The sequence below is a fragment of the Micropterus salmoides genome, unplaced genomic scaffold (assembly GCF_014851395.1).
Source record: "Micropterus salmoides isolate LMB-PRFRI ecotype aquatic unplaced genomic scaffold, ASM1485139v1 Ms_hic_scaffold_20, whole genome shotgun sequence".
Classification (NCBI taxonomy): domain Eukaryota; kingdom Metazoa; phylum Chordata; class Actinopteri; order Centrarchiformes; family Centrarchidae; genus Micropterus; species Micropterus salmoides.
Genome location: NW_024041151.1, coordinates 11,607,198 through 11,632,006, shown reverse-complemented (window position 1 = coordinate 11,632,006; position 24,809 = coordinate 11,607,198). Strand labels below are relative to the sequence as shown.

Sequence of the window (24,809 nt, the reverse complement as noted above, 5' to 3'; positions counted from 1 at the left end):
CATAGAAGCAATAACAACATTTATGTACTCAATTGAGAAGTATTAAAGCACCACCTCACTCTTTCTTTTGGTGTTAATGGATGAGAGAAAAAGGGTGGGTTGTTGCATGTATTCTCCCTGCAGCAGAGACACTGAAGCTTCCCTCAGAGGGCAGTAGGTGACCCCCTTGGATTAGCCCAGCAGCTGTCCCACCAATTTGTGTACAGTGGAGCACATTAAGGTAGGTTAAACGCTGTGAACATATGAATTTTTCAGTCTATGAACTTGTTTGTGTGTCAACTGTGACGATAATAGCATAGAAATACATACACACCTTTACACAACATACTTTCCTAATAACAGTTAAGTAGCTGCTGCCACTGGTTTGTGTGTGTGTTTGTCTTTGAGGCCCTTTAGGGCAGCTGTCCTTGTCACTCCTCAGTAGTTATTGTTAGAAACAAATGGTGCCCATGGGATGCCTTTCATGACACATGCTGGTTCTTTTTAAAGAAGCCCACCAGAAAAAGCAGTGGAGAAACAGATTAGATGTCAATCCCACCTTAACAGACAATCTTCCAGAGGGTGGTGGTCAGATTGTCCAAAGCCTTGAGAGGACAAGCTATCAGGTCAATAACTATAAGAAAGCTGACTGACTGGGGTCTTACCAAGAAAAGTTTAAACTAATCAGCCGACTGGTTTTAAGCTCACACCTGCAAAATGTAACACTGCACGAAAATCCAAATAACGTTATAAAAAAAAAAAGAAAAACATTTGACAGAATGACCCCAAAAGGGTCACAACCAGTGGTGGAAAGCCACTAATAACATTTACTCAAGTACTGTACTTAAGTACAAATTTGAGGTACTTTTCTTGAGTGTTGTCTTGTCGTGCTACTACTTCTACTCTTTACTGTAATTATTTGTCAAGTTTAGAAACTAGTTACTTTACAAATTAAGGTTTTTGCAATATAAATGTGTGTTCGTTAATGCAAGCAGAGCTAAAACGATTAGTCATTTTTCATGCAAAAACATTGAATGTTTCCAGCTTCACAGGTACGAGGATTTGCTGCTTTTACTTTCAATCATTTTGGTCATTTTTATGTATTTTAGGTATGGACTGTATTGGTTGGAGAAAAAAAACATCGTGAAGGTGTCACTTCTTCGCTCTGGGTAATTGTGACAGCATTTCTTAATAAGTTTTACAAACCAAACAATCAATCCATTAATGGAGAAAATAATAAGCGGATCAATCCATAAGAAAATAATAATTTGTTGCATGATTATAAAATTATATATGATAATATATAATAGTAACAGTCACAGGACGATTTTTCCTACCTTTACTTTTAAAACTTTAAGTACATTTTCCCGATTATACGAAAGTAAAAATTTCAATGCAGCGGTATTACTTTTACTTGAGCAAAAGGTCACAAAAGGCCACTGGTCACAAATTACAAGATAAATAATGAGACAGGAGGTGATGAAAAAGAAGACAAAACAAAGAACTGCATCACACATTTGCATGAATTTTCTTCCCCTAAGCATTTTTGTGAAATGTCAGATACTTACTTCTTTGGGCCTCGAACAATTATTGAAATGAAACCACCTGAGAAGTTTAGAGGTGGAATTGCTAATAACCCAGAGACAACGACACAGGAAAAGGGGCCGCAACTAGACACTGTTTTTCTGTAAGTGGTCACAAGTCAAAAAAGGTTGGGAACCACTAGCTAACTGCTCTCTAACAATGCAGTGTATTTTATAAGCTTAATATGTTTTTTATGTAAAATCTTAATTTGTAAAGTAACGATTAACTAAAGCTGTCAGGTATGCTGCAGTAAAAAAATACAATATTTCCCTCTGGAATGTGGATAAACTAGAATAAAATGGTAATACTCTAGTAAAATAAATCTCAAATCTGTGCAGTACTTGAGTAAATATTATCAAAACCTTTCACGATTTTAAGCAGAGCTAACCGCTTCTGGCTGCACACATGAGAGTTGTATCAATCTTCTCATTCAGCCTTGGCAAGAAAGCGAATAAGTGCATTTCCCAAAATGCTGAACTATTCCTTTAAGTTGTGTGTATCCACAGTTGCTTGAAGTTGTACTTCCAAACTTTGAATGGAGACATAAAGAATCGTGAGGGCACAGAGAATATTGTAAGACATACCACCTTTATTAAATGCACAGTATCACAAGGAACATTTCCATTAATTGTGGATAAGCTACTCACATGATGCACAAAGCATTGAATTGATTGATAGATCTGGCTGATTAAAGCAGGATTAAATCTGCCAGGAGAGTGCACACACACACGCGCACACACACACTTGCATACGGATGTACGTGCAAATGCACACACACGCCGTCTCGGAGACATTAGTCACACACACACAAACACTCTTCTCTTTGTATTCACACAGTAAGTAAAATTTGTTATCTGCACAGGAATGAAAACTGTAATCTTTTTTTCTTTTGCCGTATATTTACAAAAAAATCCATACCCCCCCACCCCGAGATAGATTACATTCAAAAAAGGTCCCGACCATTCTAGATTACATTCAAAATAATATACTATTCATGATGCAAAGTCACAGTTATTCATCTGAAAGAGGATCAAAATAGGCTACAGTCAGTCAGAGGTTGAGTGGTGGGGTTTTGGGCCCAGAGGCGACCTTTGACCTCCTCGCCTTCAGCCACGTGTCTGCTGGGACAGAGATCCTGATGTTTAGATCAGATCCAGAGTCTATGTGTCCTCCTACAGACAACCAGCCTCTGTGTAAGCTCCCCATCACAGTGGAGAGGAAAGAGGAGATCATTTTTCTATTCTTTTTTTTTTCTTCAGAGAGAAAAACAAACAAACAAACACATTGTTCAAATAAAGTCCTCCTCGGATCTAAAGTTGCCAAAATAAAAAGGATTGTATTCTCACTGGTATTATGAACGAGCACAAAGAAATTATACAATGTAGCACAAAAAAAATCGTATTTACATATAGTATGTATTGCCAGTGGCCCATAACACGTTGTCTTCAATAGATGTCACACGGTTTTGACATGATACCTGCTTAAAACAGATTATACTATTAAACATAGCCTACTATTGATATAGACAAATATCAGAACTATACAGAATGGACAGCAATTTATGTACAGCAGACACATGACTATTATACAGAACTGACAAACGCTGTAATAAAAACATAGAGGAACACGGCCATTGTCATTGAGGACGATGTGTCAGAGTTCAGACTTGCTTTAGTCATGGCCAGCATAGCAAGGGTTTATTTTTTTTTGTTAAGTGCAGTTGAGGTCGAGGCGGAGAGCGTTCAGTGCTGAGCACAGCCGCTCAGGTTGTGCATTTTGGGGATAAGTAACGCTACAAAGTGCACTTAACATAACTTATTGTCTCAGCAAAGAGTCTTACTGCTTTATGCCTCCATATGGAAATACATGACGGTTATTGTGAAGAAGTAATCACTACGGTTTTTTGCAAAGATTTATACAGAAGTTTGTACTAGACGCTCGGACCACCACACTTGCTTTAATATTTAAGCCTTTTTTTAGTCTCAGATAAACAGAAGCTAATTTGGAAAATGAACTATTAGAATGCATTTTTAAACCATTTTTAAGCATTATGGTCCTCAGCCTGTACAAATGTGCTTTACCGATGCCCTGAAGTGAGGAGCTGTATCAGTCACTGCCCGGCTGACGGGGGCCACTCAGAGAAATGAAAGCACCCCTACAACATTTTAAGGACAATCAGACTCTTAATTAATTTTTTTACTCTCTTAGCCTACCATATATAAATAACAAAATAATAATATATAATAGCAAATAAATAACAAATAAACAAATAGCGACTTCAATAAATGCAAACCAAAGGGCTGAAAACAGAGAAATCCCCAATATATTGAACCAGCATCAGTGCACAGTAAACTGCATCAAAATATATCGTCAATCCCTCTTAGAAATTAAAAAAATGAAGATGACTCTCCATAAGTTCAAACCATAAACAAAATCATAACACCCACAACATTTGAAAACCTGCTTCTGGAGATGCAAACAAAACCACATCACATACAGATATGGGCCACAGAACAACAACGATTTGCTAAATGGCATTGCTGGTGAATGAAGAAATAAAAAGTCAAACAAACTGTGCTCATCCTTCTTTGGGGGGGGGGGGGGGGGGGGCAGGCAGGCACAGCTCAACACTGCTGAGTCCTCATTCTCTGTGCTTTAGATACATTAAATGAAAAAGGTCATGAAATGAGTAGAGCACTCCAACAACTTTTAAAACACCACTTTGTAAATATAGATGACCTGGTGTGATTAGTGTAGAACCTCAACAGATATTTACATAAAATATGACAAATTATTTTGACATTATTAAAAAAAAATACGGCGTAAAATGCTCTATGCCCTTGTGTTTTACAACCTCAACATTGATTTTGCAGTCCTTCAGTGGACTTCAGTAAGTTATATATAACAGACAGGCATCTATAAGAATCTATATTTTTTAAACGCGTGTGTATAATAATATACATGCGCGTTTAAAATTCAAACAAGCAAAAGTTTGACTCAAAAACCACAGATTTAAACCAACAGCTTGATATGAAAACAGAGTCAACATTTATAAATTCTATAAATATTAAAATAGTCTATGACATAAAAAAGAAAAACTTAAGCTGTAATGAGCATTTTTTTTTATCTTACTGCAGAATATGTTGCTCTGTGTGACATTGTTGAAAGAAGAGAAAGCTCTATCTACAAAGTTGTGTCCATACATTGTCCATTATGGAGACACATTATTTTCCCTTTGTTTGTTCCCAGCAAATATGGAATACAGGATAGTTAGTATTGAATGCGATGAATGTATGCAGAATAACCCAGTAAAATGTTTCTGATAATTGGCTTTCGTTTATTTTTATGCCTTTCAAATATAGGAGTGTTGATGGTTTGGATAAAGTAAATGCATTTTGGTTTCCATTTGTGAAACATGCCTCAAGAACGTCTGCGAATGGAGAAGAAATGAAAAAGCAAAACATAAATCACTCAAAATTTAAGGCTTTTCTCAATGTAATGGGGACAGGATAGCATTTACAGGAACATTTACAGCCAGGTACTGTACACAGACGCGGGCGCTCACGCAGTCCCACAGCCTTTGTTTCCTCCTCTCCTCTCCGTCTCATCATGTTCAGACAAACAGACAACCACTCGTCCATATACACCAGCTCACACACATGCACGCAAAGTACATACAAGAACACCGGCGCATCAGCCCAGTATGTCCAGGTACACGGGTGAGGCCTTGGCGAGGCTCTGGAGCATGCTGTGGATCTCCTTGATGTTCAGCCTCATGTAGGGCTCCCTCTGCCAGCAGCCCAGCATCAGGTCATACACCTCTTTAGGACAGGTGCGGGGCCGCTGCAGCACGCGGCCCTGGGTGATGCACTCAATCACCTGCAGGATACAAGGTGACAATACGTGGTCTGCTGTTTGGCTGTGGTGTTCAGATCAAAGCAACACAGCAAATTCTACCATGGATGTTGTTAATGAAATTAAACAGTAGAAGGGCTTCTACTGTTTCATTTCATCACTTCTAGTCATGCATTTTTGTATAAATAAATAAAGCAACTTGGGCTGCCCTGGTGGTTTTGGGGTTAAGGTGCTGACCATGAACCACAATGTCCCTGGTTCATGTCCAGCCAGGGACCTTTGTTGCCTTTCGTTTTCCATGTCTTTCTCAACAAATTTCTTGTCATCTCTCTGCTGTCACTGTGTGATAAAGGCAGAAAATAACCCTCTCCTAAAAAAAACTGTAAAAAACTTTTTATTTATTTATTTATTTTTCAAAAAATCTCAAGTGGAGAAACTGATCTCAAAGTCAAAAAAGTCAATACCATGTAGAAAAAATTTCTTTTTGTTTGTTAAGGATTTTCTTGCAAAAAAGTTATTAATTGCCATTCCATTTCTATTATAAAAAATATGACAAGATTCTAACATTTACCAAAATATTACATAATATATCAAACAATTTGGTACCTCAACATCGATAAAATTGGGACACTCAGAAGATTACCAGAATGGTCAAAATCGAAGCACAACGAAACTCAGATTTGGAACATAATGATATGGAAGTCCCTGAAAACTAAACAAACATGGATGCCTCCCATCAGCCACAGACAATTGTTGAATGTAAATAAACCCAAATTTAATGGATATGGTGTTGTATTGTCACTGCACAGTATCTGAACCTTACACGACCAACTCTGGAATAATACAACCGTCTTGATGACACTGCAATGACACAATCTTATGAGGTATTTCCATAGACTGTATATAAAAATACATATTTCGTAAATTTATGAAGTCATTACTAGTAAACTGACATTTAATTGTAAAATCAGTGTTCAACCAAGATATTGTTAATGGATAAAACTGATCACAAATCATCTATCATATTATAGCATGTAAATATTATGTTAGATAAGAAGAAATAAATGTTTCCAGTAACATTTACAGTCAAACATTTTTCACACGAGTTGCTCACTTTTCAAACCAAATACAATACAATAAGTACTGTTCTAGTTCTGTTAAACTTTGAATCTTGGTGTTAGTTGCAAAGCTGTCATATACCCCTGATTTCTTTAATGAACTTTCCAACTTCGAAACCTCTGCTAAAGCAAGACCATCAGGAGAAATGTCTCTGTGTTTCAGTGTCGGTCATGAACTGCAGACCTCGTGTGACTCTGACCTCATTGTTGGAGAGCTGGTACCAGGGCTGCTTGCCGTAGGTGAAGATTTCCCACAGCACCACGCCGAGGCTCCACACATCACTCTCTGTGGTGAACCGCCGGTACATGATGCTCTCTGGGGGCATCCAGCGGATTGGCAGCATTGTATGACCACCCACCTGCAGAGAAAGAGAGACACACAAGTGTGTTGATCGAAAACCAACACCACAAGGCCTGCTGAAGAGTTTAAAGCTGCTGGTTACACTGACTGTACTTCATTGGGCTAATTTTAGCCGCGCTTGTGATAGTGCACTATGGATGGCAATGTCAGTTGGTCTTTCCACCACTTTGGCCCAGACTGAAATATAAAATATTTAAACAAAGTACTGGACATATTGCCATAAAATGTGGTACAGACATTTGTGGTGTCCTGACAATGAATCCTAAAGACTTTGGTGATTCCCTGACCTCTTCTCTTCTGCCACCAGGAGGTCAACATTTGTGATAGGATTGATGTGAAATTTGCTACAAATCGTCAAGGTCCACTGAGGATGAATTATAATAACTTTGGTGACTTTTCATCTTGTGTCACCTTCAGATAAAACATTTAAATCGTCCAAGGCACTGCTTTGTTACTAAATACCTGAAAAATAAATGAGCCTCAGCTGTAGTTTTTCTTTAGTGCTAATGATAAGCAAATGCAAACACCCTAAACTAAGATGTTAAACCTGGTAAACATTATCCCTGCTAAACACCATCAAGTTAGCATTGTCCTTGTGAGTGTGTTAGCATGCTGACGTTAGCATGTAGCCTCACACAGAGTGTTGTTATTGCACAGCATTCGTTTGTAATACATTTATGACATGTTTGAACATTATATATTAAAACAAATTATGTCTTGTCAATAGCACAATTGAAATAACATTCAACTGCCAATTAATAAGATACAGCTAGCTAAAACAAATGCAGTCTATTACAGCCATCCAGCAATAAATGCTACCTTATGAAAGTTATATACAGATAGTATATAAAACTGTGCTGCATTATACAGAGAGGTGTTTCTGTTATTTAGCCCACCTCCACTGATTTAGATAGGGTGGATAAAATTACAGAAACACCTGCCAGTGTAACACAATACAGTTCAACAGCACAAAAAAGTACATCCTCCAAAATGACCATACAATTGAATCAACACCTCTCTAAAACATTATAACCTTCACGAAGGCTGGATTTATTGCAGGACTATTGTATTAGACTGCATTAGTTTCAGCTTGGTGTACCTTATATACTGGTAACTGAGTGTACTTTTTAGAGTGAGCAATTAAGTTTAGTCTCACTGGCATTCCCAAAACACTCCTGTAATTCCTTAATAACCTTTTATCCAGCCAATGTCTCCCTGTCTTCTTCCATCAGTTATTTCCTGTCTACTAAATGCATTTCCCTCTCTCCCTGTCACCCCTATAATCACCTTTACTGTACTTCCATCCTTTCATGTTCACTACCTCACTGACATAATATTCAAGCCAGCATCACAGTTTATACCACATATTGCATCTTAAGAGGCTCAAACGAACAAATGGACAACTGTGTGCCCTAACAGTGAAACTGTTGCACAATACTACAAGAATCTGTTTACCTGAAAGAAAAATAACCACTTTTAGAAAGTTGTTGAAGCATAAATATATGATACAAACAAAGGGGCACAATGTAATTCTATATAGTTTTGTTCTATGCAGTAATATTAATTTTTACTGATTTATCTTATTTATTGCGACAGCATTGTAGCAGATCTGACAGCCATTGATTGTTAGCTTTGTTCATCCTTTTTCTTTCTATCTGTTAAAACAACAAGCAACTGCATCCTGGAGATGATGTTTTATGTGTGTTTAGATTTCTGATTCCACTTCGGGCAGCAGAGGGCACTGTGGGATTCATGCTGGGATCTGAGACACAAAAGATTTGGGAATAAAATACTACATCCATCTGTTCCTCAACATGACAAATTTGTATTTTTTTTATTGGCCTGTATTGTAATAGTGTAATTTTCTCACAACCGCCAGTAGGTCTACCATGTACTGTAACTTCTCTATGACTTAGTATGATGCCGTTCATGTGGAGTGAATGGAAGTATTAACTCATTGCCCAGGGAAAAAGAAAAACTGCCGATGCATTTTTGCACTGTTGGCCCTTATTACCATGGAAACAGTAATTTTATGCAGATTATAGAATTTGCATTTAAATGGTATTAAAAATAGATAAAATACCTCTGGTAAAAATTGTCATTTCTGCAGCTACAGTTATTTCAGGCAAAAACTGGAATAAAATTCTAATTACATATTTGAGACTGTGCGTATGTGGCTACATTTCCATATTTCGGTGTGTCTATCAAAGGGAAAGGGTTATGTGTGTGTGTTTGTGAGTCTGGGAGCCAAGATGAGGTGAGAAAAGAGGAAAATAATGAAAAATACTTTGGACTCACTCTGTAGTAGTCTGTGCTGTAAACGTCTCTGGACATGCCAAAGTCCCCTATCTTGACCAGCAGGTTTTCTCCTACCAGGCAGTTCCTGGTTGCCAAGTCTCTGTGGACAAAGTGCTGGGAGGCCAGGTAGACCATGCCAGCAGCAATCTGTTGGGCAATGTGCAGCATCTGGGACTGGGTGAGCTCCACCAGGATACTGTGCTGACCGTCTGCCATCAGCACTGCATCAGGACCATGGGACCTGCACCCAGAACCACTTCATCAGAATTAAATCAATCAAACCCCTGGATAATTATTTTAAATACATATGATGCATGTAACTTGCAGCAGACTTACTAACAACCAAAGTACCCTATTGCTAGGGGTGGGCGATAAGAATAAAATTTTGTACGATTATTATTTTATACATTCCATTAAGAAATTCTTTACAGCTGAAATAAATGGAAATTAGCAATTAGTAGATTTATTGATTCAGTTTAATTGATTGACTCAGTTTATCATCATTTCATATAAGACTAAAGAAACTGCCAAATATTCATGTTTGACTCACCATTGACCTTTGCTTTAAAAATGACTTTAATGGATTATCAAAATTGTTGATTAAGATTAATTTCCTGTTGATCAACTAATTTATTATTCAACTTATACCTTTAGCTGTAGATTAGTTGTGTAGCCCTTAAATTATTTATATTACATGTCATAACCACATGAGAATGTCTGTTGTTGGCAGATCCAGTGAATTTCCATAATGCAGGCCTACTCACTGATTTGCAACACTGCTTCAGTGGTAACAGATAGCTATCTCAGTATCACATCTAGCCTGGCTCGATCCAAAGGTGACAAAATCTGCCTGCCAGCACCTCCAAAGCTAACATGCTAAATCTCGTTTGTTTACCCCGTGTGTAAAAATGACAAGTTGTGGTTTTATGGTGGACAGTTTTTGTATGAATTTAACAAACAAGACATAAAGTGTTAATTATTTAGCTTTATTTATGAGCTAGTAGACGGTTTGTTTTTCTTAATCTCTGAACAGAGGCAAGCCTTCAACACATGTCAGTATTCTTAGAAGTCAAAATGATCATACCTGAGGAACTTGTTTAGGTCACCATGTTTCATGTATTCAAACACCATGATGAGCGGGTCGCTCTCTACACACACCCCGTAGAAGGTGACGATGTGTTCATGTTGCAGGTTGGTGAGAAGCTCTGCCTCTCGGTAGAAGTCTGCTCGGCCACTCTCGTTGGCCTCTTTCAGAGTCTGAAGAAAAGCCAAGACGCAAAAACAAGGGAACCATGGTTGGTGGTCATTATCTACAAGAACATAGATCTAGTCAATAGAATTTACTAACTGAATGACATGTGCATAGATTATTTGAGCGAACTCCTTCCTGACCTTGACTGCCACATGGAGCTTCTCCTGGTCTGGTGTCAGGTTGTAGCACTCAGCAAGAAACACTTTCCCAAAGGCTCCCTCTCCCAGCTCCCGCTTCAGTACAATGTTGTGTCTCTTGATGTGCTGGACAACTTGAATGCAGAGAAGGATCTTTTTTTAGTGGGAATACAGGTGTATGGAAAATGTTTGTTGTCTTTCCTGGGATTTTTAGTCAGGAATATATCACTTATGCATGTCAAATTAGTTTAGGCCTCCATCAAAAGAATATTTTCATTATTAATTTGGAAATAAATGAGTCTATAAAATACCTGAAAATTGTAACAATCTCTTACAGCACAAGATCATGTCTTCAGATTGCATGATTTGTCTGATGAACAGTCCAAAACTAAACAATACACAATGTACAATAAAATAAAATGTACAAGAGCAGCAAATCTACACATTTGAAAATGTTTGCTCGATAAATGACAATTATCAGAATTGTTGTTCAGTCAGTCGACGAATCGATTCAGCTCTAAATAAAAAATCTGCAATAAGTTTATAGACTAAACCACGACCAGAAGCATGGTTTTCTGCGAAAGAAACACATTCAGGTTGATTCTGCTGAGGGGAACCTCCTGTAAACAAGCTTGTGTCTCTGAACATCATCTACAGACTAACTGTCCAGCTGCCCCACAGAGCAGGAGTCGCTATCACAATGAAGCCGGATGCTGACAATAAATGGCGTCCGGCAGTGACCCCTGCATGGATTTATCAGAAAAGGTCCAGGTTACCAGTCATTTAGCGAGCGAAGCAGTAACTCACACGTGTCAGATTTCAGCATGCTGCCGGAGTTGCGGAAGTACTGTGGGTTTTCAATGACAGGAATCTTTGTCATCCCAATGATCACTGCGTCTGGACCCATCTCAGAGGATGATGGGGTGTTGTTGCCATTGGAGACGTGATGAAGAGGGCTGGCAGAGTCATCGTCATTACTGATGACTGAGGAGGAGCCTAGGGAGCCACAGACGAGGAGGTGGAGAGGAAATACAAGCAGGAGGAGAGTGAAGGGTAAAGATGATAGGTCAAGAAAGGAAAGAAGAATTGTGGTCAGGAAGAGGAAGAGGACGGTTGGAGGGAGAAAGCAGATATAAGGACTTGTTAATACAAGTTGTACATAATGGCAAAAAGATATCAGAGGGCAGATGCCATCCAAATCAATATGAGAGCATGTCCTCAGACCAAAGTAGGACTAACAAATTCCTATGGTCATTTTTACACTGATACAGTGGAAACTGAAATGAGCTTCGTGTCAACTGTAACACTTTATAACACCACCTTTAGCAGTTATAAGTATAGTAATAGCACACTATAATGTAGTACTCAGATAAAAGGATATAAGTGGAAGTTACTGTCTAATTTTACCCCTCTTATGAAGCATCCATACCTGTATAAGCGGTTGATAAATACTATAGCACAGTTTAATTATATATAATGATGTTGATGAGTTTCCACCTGCCTGTGAATGATTTGTACATGTGTATAAACAGTTAATAAATGCTTTAAAACACACTGTACAGATTTGTTTATGTGTATTGACAAATCTAAAAAAAGAAAAACTTGTATTCAACGAAATAATCCAAGCTTTAAAATGTTCTTGTCTTAAACTATAACACGCTACATTATAGTGCGTCGTAAACCATTTATTATCTGTTTGTTGTCAAATAAAGCTCAACTGAGTGATCATAGAAGAAGCAACAGTTCTACAAAATTTAGGGAAATACGCCTTTTTCTCTTTCTTGCCAAGAGTCAGAGGAGAAGATCAATACCTCTCGTGTCTACGCTAAGGATGATGCTGTGAATAGGTGTATTTCCCAAAATGGCAAACTATTCCTTCAAGAAAATGAATTCACCTTTAAGACCAAACTTGGAGTTTCTTCCATATTTTAGAATTATCACCATCAGAACGCAGCCAGTCAAGGCAACTCCTGCAATTCCCACAACTACATAAACCTGGGAAGACAAAAAAAAAAGATTGCTTAAAACATAACTGTCAACAAAAACATCAGTGGTTCCCAATGTGAGGAGAAGTCATGAGATTATTTACAGGATCTGAGAGCAGAAAAAAATCATACTTATGTTACATAAAATTCTGTTAACTTCTACAAATCAAGAAAAATAAATCTATTGTTGGTTAAACAGGAAAACCCATTAGACTTAACAGGTAAATGTTTGTTTTAAAGGGCCACAAGCCAAAAGTCTGGGAGCCACAGCTTTAAATGGTCAGAACAGATGAGGATGACTTACTGCAACACTGTCGTCCAGAGGAGGGAGTGGTGAGTCTGAAAAAAAGTCAAAATGCTTATCAGAACATTTATAACAATTTTAGCAATTATTAAGTACAAGCAATTAATTTAGTCATGCTGACTGATGAGTGTCGTGTTATAAAGTGCATAACCCTGAGTCAGGGGTGGAATGTCACTTAATGCATCACTAATGTGTTGTGTCAGTTATTTTAACTTTTGGTACTACTGTGGTTTTGCTACTTTTACTTAAGTAAAAGCTCTGAGTACTTCTTCCACCACTAATCTGAGCCCTCTAAGAGTTCAAACACCTACCAGTAGTGTCTGGGCAGAAGCAAGATGCAGGCACGGGCCATAGGAGGAGAAACAGATGGACATCATGGAAGAGTTAATTTTAAACTGTTTAGAGTTGTTACCAAGCAAGTATAACCATTGTTGGTTTTATAAAGTTTAGTCATTACTTACAGTAGTAAAAGGGGTCTTCTGCTAAAAAGACAAAAAACATCTCTGTGTTAGCAGTTCTAAACAAATAAAAGTAGCCTCAGAAATGAACTGACTTCTCACTGAATGAACGCCTGTAAAAAAGAGTGTGCTCACACCTGTATGGTCGATGTCAGGCGGGTCGATGAACTGGGCAGAGACCTTCTTCTCGTCCTGGCCGTACTTGTTCTTTGCCACCAGCCTGTACATGCCATTGTGGATATGCGTAGGGTTGACCAGCTGCAGGCAGCCGTGGTACTCGCTCTCGGTGGACACGTGGATCATGGTGCGGATGTAGTCCTGCTCTTGGAGAGGCACGTTCTCGTGGTACCACTGCAGCTCAGGCTTGGGGTTCCCTGTCACGCTGAAGGGGATGCACCAGTGGTGGTCCCGCTCTGGCCCCAGCAGCTGCTGGATGGTGGGGGCAACTGACACGGAGGCAACAGTAGAGGAAAAGTAATAACGGGATGACAGGAAAATCAACACCAGGTGTAAAAGCCAGTAGGAAAAGCAACATTTATGGGCTTAGAAAGGAGATGCAGTTGAGGGAGGAGAAGAGAGACACGCAACATTTGTACACTGACATCAGGAAAACGTGGAAGAAATGAGAATGAGGAGAAATGTGGCACTAAACAAGCAGAGGAGTATGGTAAGGCATGAGGAGCTTTACAGGAGGAAGAGTTATGGACAGGAGACATGGAGAGTCAATAAGATTTGCCAAGAGAGTAATGATTAACAAACTGAGGAGCCTTGTGCTTGCACAGGAAATAACAAGGTCTAGAAGAAGGCATTTAAAAGATCATGAGAGGAAATTAGATGTATGTTATAGTTGGTTTACATTTACAGTCAGTGGTAATAGAAACGTGAGCTTCCTTACAGAGAATATTGAGCTGAAGGGTGGCCTCTTTCTGACCGACCATGTTCTCAGCGCTGCATATGATCACCCTGCCATTATCATCAGGAGACAGATCTGACAAGGTGAGGCTGCTCTCCATTTCCGAGGGTTCAATCTGTAAACACACTCAGCATTATTATTTGCATTATATGTCCTATGCTACTGCTTAAGCACTTCTGGTTAGATGCAATCTGCATTTCGTACCTAGTGACACGCTGAATGGACAATAAAGTTGAATCTAATCTAATGCATGTAAAATTGGTGTGATTCTACAATTTACTTGTCACCTAGTAGAAACATCTGCGTTTTTAATAGTTTTTGATAACAATGGAGCTCTACGAGAAGAAGAATAAGCTACACAGATTTTTAGTAGGATCAGTTCTGTCTATTTACATTGGATTGATGATGGCATAAAACAATAGAATAACACCAAACACACGTTCCAACTATACATCTCTAACAAGACCTTCATCCCATCACAGAGTTAGTGTGGTGGATTTAGCTTAGAAATTTTGTACAACAATGTGTAATGACTGTGGTTGGGTCTAGATATGTACATTTAGGCTCAGAAATTTTATAAAGGCCAGTGTTGGCTCACACGGCCCGGCTGCTGAGTGAACTCCTGTTAGGGACACAAAGAGATTGTTTTTGCCAACCAAACAAGAATTGTGCAAAGTAGCATTGCTTGTGGTCAAAGCCAGGAAAAAGGCAGTTATTAATGAGAGTTGTCAAAAACGCAGATGTTTCGCTTGAGAAACCTTCAGATTAGTGTGAACAATTTCCAGGATATGGCCGCAGTGACCAGCTTTGACCGATGTTTGGCTGGGCAAGATAGAACAAATATCAAGATTTCAAAAGAATGTGTACTGTGTTCTTAAGAATTTGACGCAGTCATGAGTTTATGTCAGGGTGAGTCCAGTGTGAGAACAGGTTGAGGACCCAAACGCAGGAGCAGGTTCAGTTCAGTGATTTATTTAAACTAAAGGCGAGCACACTGGAGTGGAGTCCAAAACTAATCCAAAGTGTAGAAGTGAGTCCAAAAGTAACCAAAATCCAGAACACAAGAAAAACACTATGAAGGTCCACGCAAAGGCTGGGTTTCAGGCAGAACACGAGGCAGGAGCAAATAAACACACTAGACAAAGGCAACAAAACAACCGCTTCAATGAGCCAACGCTGACTGAACAGAACACAGACATTAAATACTAAGGCAAACGAACAGGGCGGAAACATAAAACAGGTGAATCACATCAAGGTAAAAAACAGAACAGGAAGCAAAACTAGACACAGACGGCAAACGCAAACAACCTTCAGATTAAAACAGGAATCAAGGTAAGACACTGACATATGGAGTTAACAGACAGGGCACTCATAGACAAACTGTAACTTGATGGGAGACAAACACCTGAACATACAAAGATCAAAATGCAGAACAAATGAGGACACTGTCAAAACAGGCTGGTGGACTAAAACCAGAACAAACGACAACAGACCAGGATGAATGAAACAGAACCCAGAATACATGAAAGATCTAAATGGAAAGCAAGAAATTAGTTAGCAGATCTAAGAACTAAGACGCAGAACTGAAACACAGAACCAGGACTACACACTAAGACATAAACTACAACATGAGGACATGAGAGGAGCAGGGACAGTGAAAACAGAACTAGACCAAACATAATCAAGGCTGAACCGTAGAAATACAAGACATGAAACCAAAACCCCCAAAATAAGAAACAAAACCTCAAAACTATGACAGTTTAAACATATACAGTACTGTGCAGATGTTTTAGGCAAGTGTGGAAAATTGCGGTCAAAAATAGACCTGTTAATAAGATTATGTTACAAAATGCAAAGTGAGTGAACAGAAGAAAAGTTTAAATCAAATCAATATTTGGTGTGACCACCTTTGCCTTCAAGACAGCTTCAGTTTTTCTAGGTACACTTGCAAAAGTCAGGGATTTTGTAGGCATAGAGTCAGGTGTATGATTAAACAATAATATGGAACAGGTGCTAGTGATGACTAATTCAATGTGTAGGTTGAAACACAATCATTAACTGAAACAGAAAAAGCTGTGAGGAATACAACGGCATGAGGAACAGCCAAACTCAGCTAACATGGCGAGGTTACTGAAGACAGTCATAAACCACGGCAAGACTGAGAACAGCAACACAACACAAGGTAGTTATACTGCATCAGCAAGGTCTCTCCCAGGCAGAAATTTTAAGGCAGACATGGTTTTCCAGATGTGCTGTCCAAGCTTATTTAAAGAAGCACATAAAATGTGCAACGTTGAAGACCATAAACGCAGTGGTCCTCTGAAGAAGAAGAAGACTTACTGCTGCAGATGAAAGACATATCATGATTGTCCCTTCACAATTGGAAGCTGTCCAGCAATGCCATCAGCAAGAACTACAGAAAACAGTGGGACCCTGGTACACCCATCGACTGTCTGGGGAAGTCTAGGCAGAAGTAGCCTTCATGGGAGATTTGCGACCAAAAAGCCATACCTCCGACATGGAAACAAGGCCACACGACTCAGCTATGCACAGAAACATAGGAACTGGGGTGCAGAAAAATGGCAGCAGAATATTTGGCTGCAGCAGAAGGCAGGTTGTTGGCCAAAGGGCAGGAGAGTGGTAGAAGAATAAGTGTCTTCAGGCAACAGTGAAGCATGGTGGAGGTTACTAGCAAGTTTGGGGTGGAGTTAGGGATTTGGTCAGAATTAATGGTCTTGTCAATGCTGGCAGATGCATATCACGCAATACCATCAGGGAGGCATCTAATTGGACTCAAATTTATTCTGCAGCATGATAATGACCCCAAACATAGAGCAAAAATCATGATGATGATAGGGTCCTCATCTCAACATCCTCAAATCTGTCTGGGATTACACAAAGAGAGAGAAGCAACTGAGGCTGCCTAAATCCACAGAAGGACTGTGGGTAATTCTCCAAGATGTTTGGGCCAGCCTACCTGCTTCAGTCAAAAACTATGTGCAAGTGTACCAAAAAGAATTTATGCTGTTTTGAAGGCAAAGGGTGGTCACACCAAATATTGATGTGATTAAAACTTTTCCTATGGTCAGTCACTTTGCATTTTGCTAAGTGATAAATTAATCTATTTCTATAAAGGAAAGGGAGTCTTTGGTGGAATAAAGAGCTGATTGAAAGGCTTTGCCAGGACACTGGGCGTTTAGCCCAGTTCAAGCCAAACAACCTAGATAACACCTTTGAGACACTCTTAGAATTAAGTGATGTGAGTGTGTTCGGACAACTCCTCTGTAAAGTAGAGTTCAGTTTTTCCTGTGTCTGCCACCAGGAGGGACCCTTGTCTACCTATATGACATGTCTTGCATTTTTACATCTCTGATACTTTTTATATTCTAGCATATTCAACAAAATAGCTGCAAATTATTTCAGTCTTCAGCAAATTCATTTTTCATCTTGAGCTGGGAAGCCTCATGAGTTAAGCGACCACATTAGCTTTAAAACTTGAACTCATCTCATAAGTAATATTTTCAACCATAGGCATCCCATTTCCCAAGATTTCTCATGTTTTCTGCTACACTCACAGAGAAAAACCTTTGAAATATCAGGAGCCCAAAGTGCTGGACCTGTACCAAAGGTTTAAACTGGAAAACTGTGTGGTAGACCGGCTCACCTTGTGGTGGGTAGAGAGCAAATCAAGGTTCCAGAGGATCTCAGGAGGAGGGGAGCCTGAGGCGTTGCAAACAGCTTTGACATCACTCCCCTGCATCTCAGTCACAGTTCTTGGGGTGACCTCTACTTCGGGAACCACTACGAGAAATCAGCAGTAAAATAAACAGCAGAACTAAACACCTGACCGGGACTTTACATAGATTTCTGTCACTGTTTCAATCTCTCTTTTCTGTCTCCATCAAGTGATCATCTCTCTGACGGTTCAATATCCATTTCTTATTTTAATATGGTGTCACATTACCGCAGTCAGGTGGACTGAGTTTGTCAAAGGTCGTTGTCAATCCTCTGTTGTCTTTGCATTTCAGCTTTTTATTGTCAGATTCTTCTAGCCTCAGTTTGATCCAAAAGTTCTCACAAACACAATCCAGAGGGTTTCCATACAAGAGGAGCCTAGAAAATAAAAACACAGGACATCAGAAACTCATCATCTTTGGTTGCACCTATGTACTGACAATTGTATGGACATGTGATGCTTACGGGTATGTTGTGTTAAAGTTCTGAAATGTTCTCCATGACAACGTTGATATGTTATTGTCTCTGAGATTTCTAAAAGGGAATAAAAAACAACAATTGAAATTCTGACAAGGGTACTCATGTATACATCATTGAAATAACTAAAGAGCGTCTTACACATATTGAAGTCTTGTATTGTTGAAAAATGCGTCTGATGATATAGATGTCAGACTTGTTTTTATCACTGTTCTGTTGGAAGTTGCAATGTAGAGTTATCAGGTAATCCACAACGTTTGTGTGTTAGCAAACTATATTGTGATTCTGTGTAAAACACTGAAAACATGCTGTATGATACTTACAGGTTTCTGAGGTTTACGTAGAGCTTCAGACTGTTGTCATTGATCTCAAACAGCCTGTTTTGATTAGTAATGTATCTGTGGTATTAAAGAAAAACTAGTTACTACACAGATTCTCAGCAAAATCATGCACTCATGTAATGAAATGTTTGAAGCCATGAAAGTCACACTGGTCTATCTATACTAAATTATCTTGATCTGAACTAGCATGTTTGTGTGTGTGTGTGTTATGTTCTACAATGTCACAATGTGAAACCGTGTTTGTGTTTTATGAAGCTAGCTTTTGTTTTTTTTTTCATTTTAGACACAGTCAGCTAACTTTTATATAAACTACCCACACAGCTGTCATATTCCTTCACTGAGGGAATTTGGTCTGCAGCACATTTGATTGTCAATATAATGTCACCCAGTACAACAGCATGTACACTGGCAGTATGTTGTTCATAAACTTATATCTATTTACTGGACATACAGACACAATGTAGGGTTATCGTCCATCTTTGCAACAGTTGATCTTGATTGATTAAACAACTTGTCTTGATTAAAAAGATCAGAACAATCAATTTCTTTAACTAAACTACTTAATGACATTGATTTTCCGGGGCATAATACTCCAAACCAGGCATTTTATGAAATATTTTAAGGTGAAGTCATTTTGTTCCTATATTAATTGGAGGTACATCATTGAAGAGTTTGAGTAATGGATTAAACGTGATTATATTTAATGTCTGAAATGATCTTTTCTGAAGTAAACAAGCCTTTCAGCAAAGACTAACAACTTAGATTCAGTTGTTGTCTAGTGTTACCCTGCATGGGTTTAAAAACCTGTGATTCCATTCGAGAATGACTATAGATTGTGCAGTTTTGGTGGTGGGGAGACACTTTCGTTTAGATGTGGATTTTACCTTCAACAACACAAAGCCGTAACACATTACAAGTTAAAGTAGCTCGGGCCAGTACTGCTTCAGGAGTTTTGTCTCTATTCCCAAGTATTACAACTGGGGCACAGGATTTTTTTTAATTCATGGTTACATTTTTATATGGTGCAGCTGAGAAGCCCAATAGTCTTCATTGATGTTTTCTTTTTTTAATATTACATTATATATATATACTGAATTTAATTGGTGAAAGCTGCACATTTTACCAACTAAGCTGTTGCAAGACTTGTAGCTATAATTTGCTAAATGAAGAAAATAATAATCACGTTTTTATCCCACTACAGCAGAGGCCTTGTAAACTACATCCATGATGGGTATGTGACACCTAGTCCCAGTCTGTCTGCCTCAGAAAACTCCAGTGGGTGCCATGCAGTTGTATACTTGTGCAGGGTTGTAGCAGGTACACTCCTACACACTGACGCAGATAAGGCTGCATAACTATCGCCGGCTGTATACAACTGATGTGATCTCATGTGTAATCTGGCAACAATGTGGCAATTTTGAAATATTGAGACATTTTCACACCGACGCCCAAAAGCCGAATTAACAGTTTGGAGGCTGCATCAGGCCTAAACATTTACTCCATCACTACCTCTGGAGCTGTTTTGTAAAGGGAACACCGACTAATCCAAATAAGCCTGACGCGCACTCTCACCACCATTACGCATATACACACACCGTCGTCGTTAGTGGCACGCGCATCCCCCATCTCCGCCACACATACACACTCGCGCGCGCACACACACATACTAGGCTACATGGTCTTACAAACGCATTGGTTATAAGAATAAAATCACAATTTTTTTGCTTGACATTGAGTGCAGAAGACAGACCGCTATTGATCTTTCATCCACAAGGGGAAATAATATCAGGCCTGCTGTTATTAATATTGCTGTTGATATTATTAAGACTACCTGTATTATTATTATTAAAATAATTCTAGCCCTTGGGTATTATTGCGACCCAGGATCGAAGGTAGTTCTTTACGCATTGCATTCTAATAAGTTCATACGCTGTCTGCACGATTATTTTCATACACTTACATCTCGGTGATGTTTTCCATGTCATCTAACGTGAGGACAGGGAAATCCTCGATCCCTGGAACAGAATCATTACAAACAATCCTTGAGGTGCTGCAAGTGCAGGATGGTGTGCAAGCATCGCTAAATCTCCACAGCCCCATCAAAACCAAAAACAATCCAAGACGAGCCATGCCATATTCCCCCGCGCTGGAGTCCATCGCAGGTCCAATGATATCCCACGTATCCAACCAAACAGAATCTGGTCAAATTGAATAATTGTTCAGATTTCCTCCCTCGCCGCTTTTATCTGGCCAAGTTAATCCTTTCGACTCCGCAGAAGAAAAAAAAGACTACGCCGTCGGTGAGGAATGCGCAGAGCCCACGGTTTTAATATCAAGATGCCATGGACTGGCCTTCCCTTCTCCGCAGAGCTGGTATCACACTACTGCATATCGATGTCGTGAAGCAAGGTGTCAAGTGGTCCGTCCTGGTGCTGCTGTCTCACTCCTCTATCTCGGGCACAGGCTGTTCGCCTTTGCCTTGTAAAACAAATATGAGGTGTTCCAGATGTTTAGAGATCAGTAGACAGGGCCCCCACGAGCGATTTCTCTTATGTGTGGTGATGGGGAGGAAATTAAGAGACACTGCACAGTGGAGTAAGGATGTGTGGTGATGCTGCGTGTGTAGGGAGGAAGGCTACCTGCATGCGTCTATCGATTATCGCCGAGGACGAGCGCATCTCCCCCAGCCATCACCGGGATTGGGTTTACAGGAGAGATGGTTGCGATCATGCCCTGGGGATGTATTTCTGGCAAGTTGTATTTATAGGATTTTGTTTGAGAAATTACTATTTTGCTCAAAACCTGAAACATCAGATGCTGCAGTCTCATTAGGCTGCACATGTGGCCAGCTGTGGGTCAAAGGCCCAACAACAGTATGGACGTAAACTCTTGTGTTGTAGTTACTCTGAAGCCGTGCACTGGAAGAAAGCAGCGCTTTTTTCCCCACTTCAACACTGTTGTACGGTTGGCCATTAGGCCTATAGTGTGACGTACAGTTGACGCACAAGACAGGGTGCATCTATGAAAAATAATTACCTATACTATGTCTGCAAGCTTCAAATGCCTCTAACTCCAATCCAATGGTCAGTGTAGGCTACTAATAATTGGTCAAACAACAAAACATTTGCTGTATATATTTTTAAATGCTTCCTGCCAAAGAGGGTTTTGTCAGAAATATTTGTTTTTTCTATTTATTTTGGCACACATGACACATGAATCTGAATCTAAATTACAACCCAGTGTTAGAATTGTTTTGGTAGCACTAGAAGAGACAGACTATGGACTATTTTTATTTTAAGTTTGAGAAACCCTGACCTATTAAATACATTTGAATTTGTCAACAATATTTAGGGACTGCCCTGCAAGTATTGCACTGGTTTTGGTGTCCACCCACTATTAATAATACTTTTTTTTTCTTTAATGTCCCAAACTGAGCAAGTGAAATGTTATACAAATCCTCTGAGAGTTACTGTACAGTGCTAAACATCAAAGTGATAATGTGTTTCAAAATAATCCTGTTTACCAGTGGATTCCTAAATTTCACTCATAATGAGGAGGCATACTCCACTAGGACACATGATCTATGACACAGCCTGCATGGTTAGTGTCGCTATGGTGACTTGCTTTTTACAAATAGCGCTGACAATGTCAAGTGTCGCTATGGTTGCAGATGAAAATATGTACGCAGGCTTTTTTTTCATGAGAAACATCAAGAACTGAATTATATCTGTCTCCATGGTAACCTCAGAGTATAGGAGAGGGAAGAGAGCTCTTTATTTTGCAATACATCCTTGCCTATATCTGAAGGAGCATGACAACACTACAAGAAAAAAGGATGTTTAAATTGATCAAGTATGCACATATTTCAGGCTCCTGATTTGCAATAAATGGGCAGTGAGGGGGGTGGCTCCAGCTGCTGATGTGGGATTAAGAAGTCTCATTGTGTGGTATTTTCATTTTAGCACTGCAAAAAAACCAAAGTGAATGTAGTTGCACTGAGTAGTAGTAAGTAGTTTTGTGCATCTATGTGTTTGTGTTTATGCACACAAATATTAGTGTTTTTGTGGAATTAGTCTTAAGGTTTAACCTCTGGTACAGATATATATATAGATATGATATATATCAGATCCAATAGGATATATAATTATGATAATCAGCTCTCAATGCTACTTCTTTGGAAGATAATTAGATGATCAAATTGGGTGGTTTCCTGTGAAACATCATTTTGAACTTTGCAGAAACCAGCACCAGCAGAAAGAGGAAAGATCAGCTGTGGATGAGTTGTTTTACAGCTCTGAGACGTTCGGCGTGTTAGACCAAGAGGTCCTCCTCCTCTTGTACACTTAGTTTGGCGCCACATCAGCATCATCCAACACAGCAACTCCTTCATCTCTGCTCTTACCTCCTCGCGGACCAGCTGGTGGCAGACTTGTCTTGAACCTTGCATGCAGTGATGTAGCTGTGACTCAGCCCACTGATCTACATCCTTAACTATCCACTGTCTATGGATTACCAGGACAGTGCACACTGTTACACTCCTATCTCATATCTGACATAGGAGTACAAACAGTAGTTCTGTTTCAGACACAAATGTTATTTATTTCAGACCAAACTGCAAGACCAGTATGCAGTATATCTAAAATAGTCATCAAAAACAAGACTCAACTTGCCTTTTATCAACCTCTAGCTTGAATACTGTGAGGATGAAATAAACCTGGTGGTAGGACAGGTTGAGCACTGAGTTGGTGTCGGTGGTTAAGTACTGGAGAACGTCCAAGTAATTTTTATAATTTGAGATTCATGTTTAGTTTCTGATAACAAGATTGTCTTGACCTGGCGTATCACTGTTTCCCACATGCACAATAAGGATGAGTAAAAAAATCCATTTCAACCTACTTTTGCTGATGTGTTTTTCCGCTCTTCCATTACTTTCCTCAGTTCCTTCTCTGTGAAGATAAAATAAGTTATCAGACCTCATTTTATTCAACTAAACTGTATATACATATATGTACTGCAGGCAAGACATCTAAATATAATTCAATGTCTCATAATTTTATGCCATCATTTTGTTTCTATCAGAACAAAGTAGTAAACCTCAGCAGCATAAATGAGGGGTGCTGCGTCTGCTGTCCTTTGACAAATCTGCAATTTTTTGTTCTCATTGCATTCATACATGAGCTTTCATGGGAATCTTTGGGAATGGGAAACCCTTTAGAAGTTCCTCAAGGACTCCTGCATGTGCAGCAAGTGCAGCAGTGATTTATGCATCCAGGTGCAACCCCTTGTGGTTCTCACTGAAATACCATGTGCATCCTGCTGGGGATAAACATGAGTATGGGTTGGGAGAAACTGCTAAATACTGCAGTTGCACTGAATGTGGGGCTGCAGCTAATGGTTATTGTCATTATCAGTTGATCAACTTATTATATTTTTAACTTAAGAAATTATAAATGAAAAAATAATAGATAATATAATAGAGAAATAATGCATGTACATATTTCTCAGAGTACAAGATGACATCTTCAAATGTCATGTGTTGTCATACCGGCAGTCCATAACCCAAACATATTCAGTTTTGAATTATATAAATCATTCAGATCAATCATTTCAGCTTTAATTGGGTGTTTTTTGTACCCCTGTACAAAAATACAATTGTAATTTATGACCCACAAATGGAGAAAAAAAAGATTGTTTCCAAAACAACATTTTTAATTACAAACCAACAAGCCTAGAAGTCCTTAGAGACAGTAAGCATCTCAGTGGATGAGATAGTCCCAAAATAAGGAACATGGAACAAGTCCAAAATCAAGCTAATTTAGCATACACAATGATATCTTTGATATGTTATATATTCAAATGAATTACGAACTGATGAACTAATCTGACAACCATTATTCAGGACTATAAAACCCTGCAAGCTGTGGTTCTTATATGTGAGCGTCTGCCGGAGGAGGCGGGGTTGTAGTTCAGCCTGAGAGGAAGCGTTGCCTGTGAGCCTTAAACCGGGACAAT

The 24,809-nt window shown here is 39.1% G+C and overlaps 1 protein-coding gene across 2 annotated transcripts; it reads right to left on the bottom strand.

Moving 5' to 3' along the window:
• Positions 1-4,169: 4,169 nt before the first annotated feature.
• On the bottom strand, positions 4,170-21,684 carry ntrk2b (neurotrophic tyrosine kinase, receptor, type 2b). 2 transcript variants are annotated; one of them, XM_038733613.1, is made up of 18 exons: positions 20,758-21,684; positions 18,780-18,854; positions 18,598-18,669; positions 18,445-18,513; positions 18,209-18,357; positions 17,909-18,045; positions 14,227-14,359; positions 13,469-13,777; positions 13,335-13,355; positions 13,185-13,193; positions 12,874-12,908; positions 12,480-12,579; positions 11,392-11,580; positions 10,588-10,718; positions 10,280-10,452; positions 9,196-9,436; positions 6,737-6,895; positions 4,170-5,442 (listed from the first exon to the last, which is right to left on the bottom strand). In XM_038733613.1, the coding sequence occupies exons 1-18, from the start codon at positions 20,952-20,954 to the stop codon at positions 5,257-5,259; spliced, it is 2,385 nt and encodes a 794-aa protein (XP_038589541.1). In that variant the 5' UTR covers positions 20,955-21,684; the 3' UTR covers positions 4,170-5,256. The 2 variants fall into 2 exon arrangements, with proteins under 2 accessions (XP_038589541.1, XP_038589542.1); XM_038733614.1 differs by having other exon boundaries at positions 13,335-13,352.
• Between the last annotated feature and the right edge of the window lie 3,125 nt (positions 21,685-24,809).

Coding starts and splice junctions, on each gene's coding strand:
- ntrk2b (XM_038733613.1), bottom strand. CDS start 20,954: ATGGACTCCAGCGCGGGGGAATATGGCATGGCTCGTCTTGGATTGTTT. Junction 18,358..18,444: donor AACTTTAACACAACATACCC/GTAAGCATCACA, acceptor TTTATTTTCTAG/GCTCCTCTTGTATGGAAACC. Junction 12,580..12,873: donor CTCTGGACGACAGTGTTGCA/GTAAGTCATCCT, acceptor TTGTCTTCCCAG/GTTTATGTAGTTGTGGGAAT.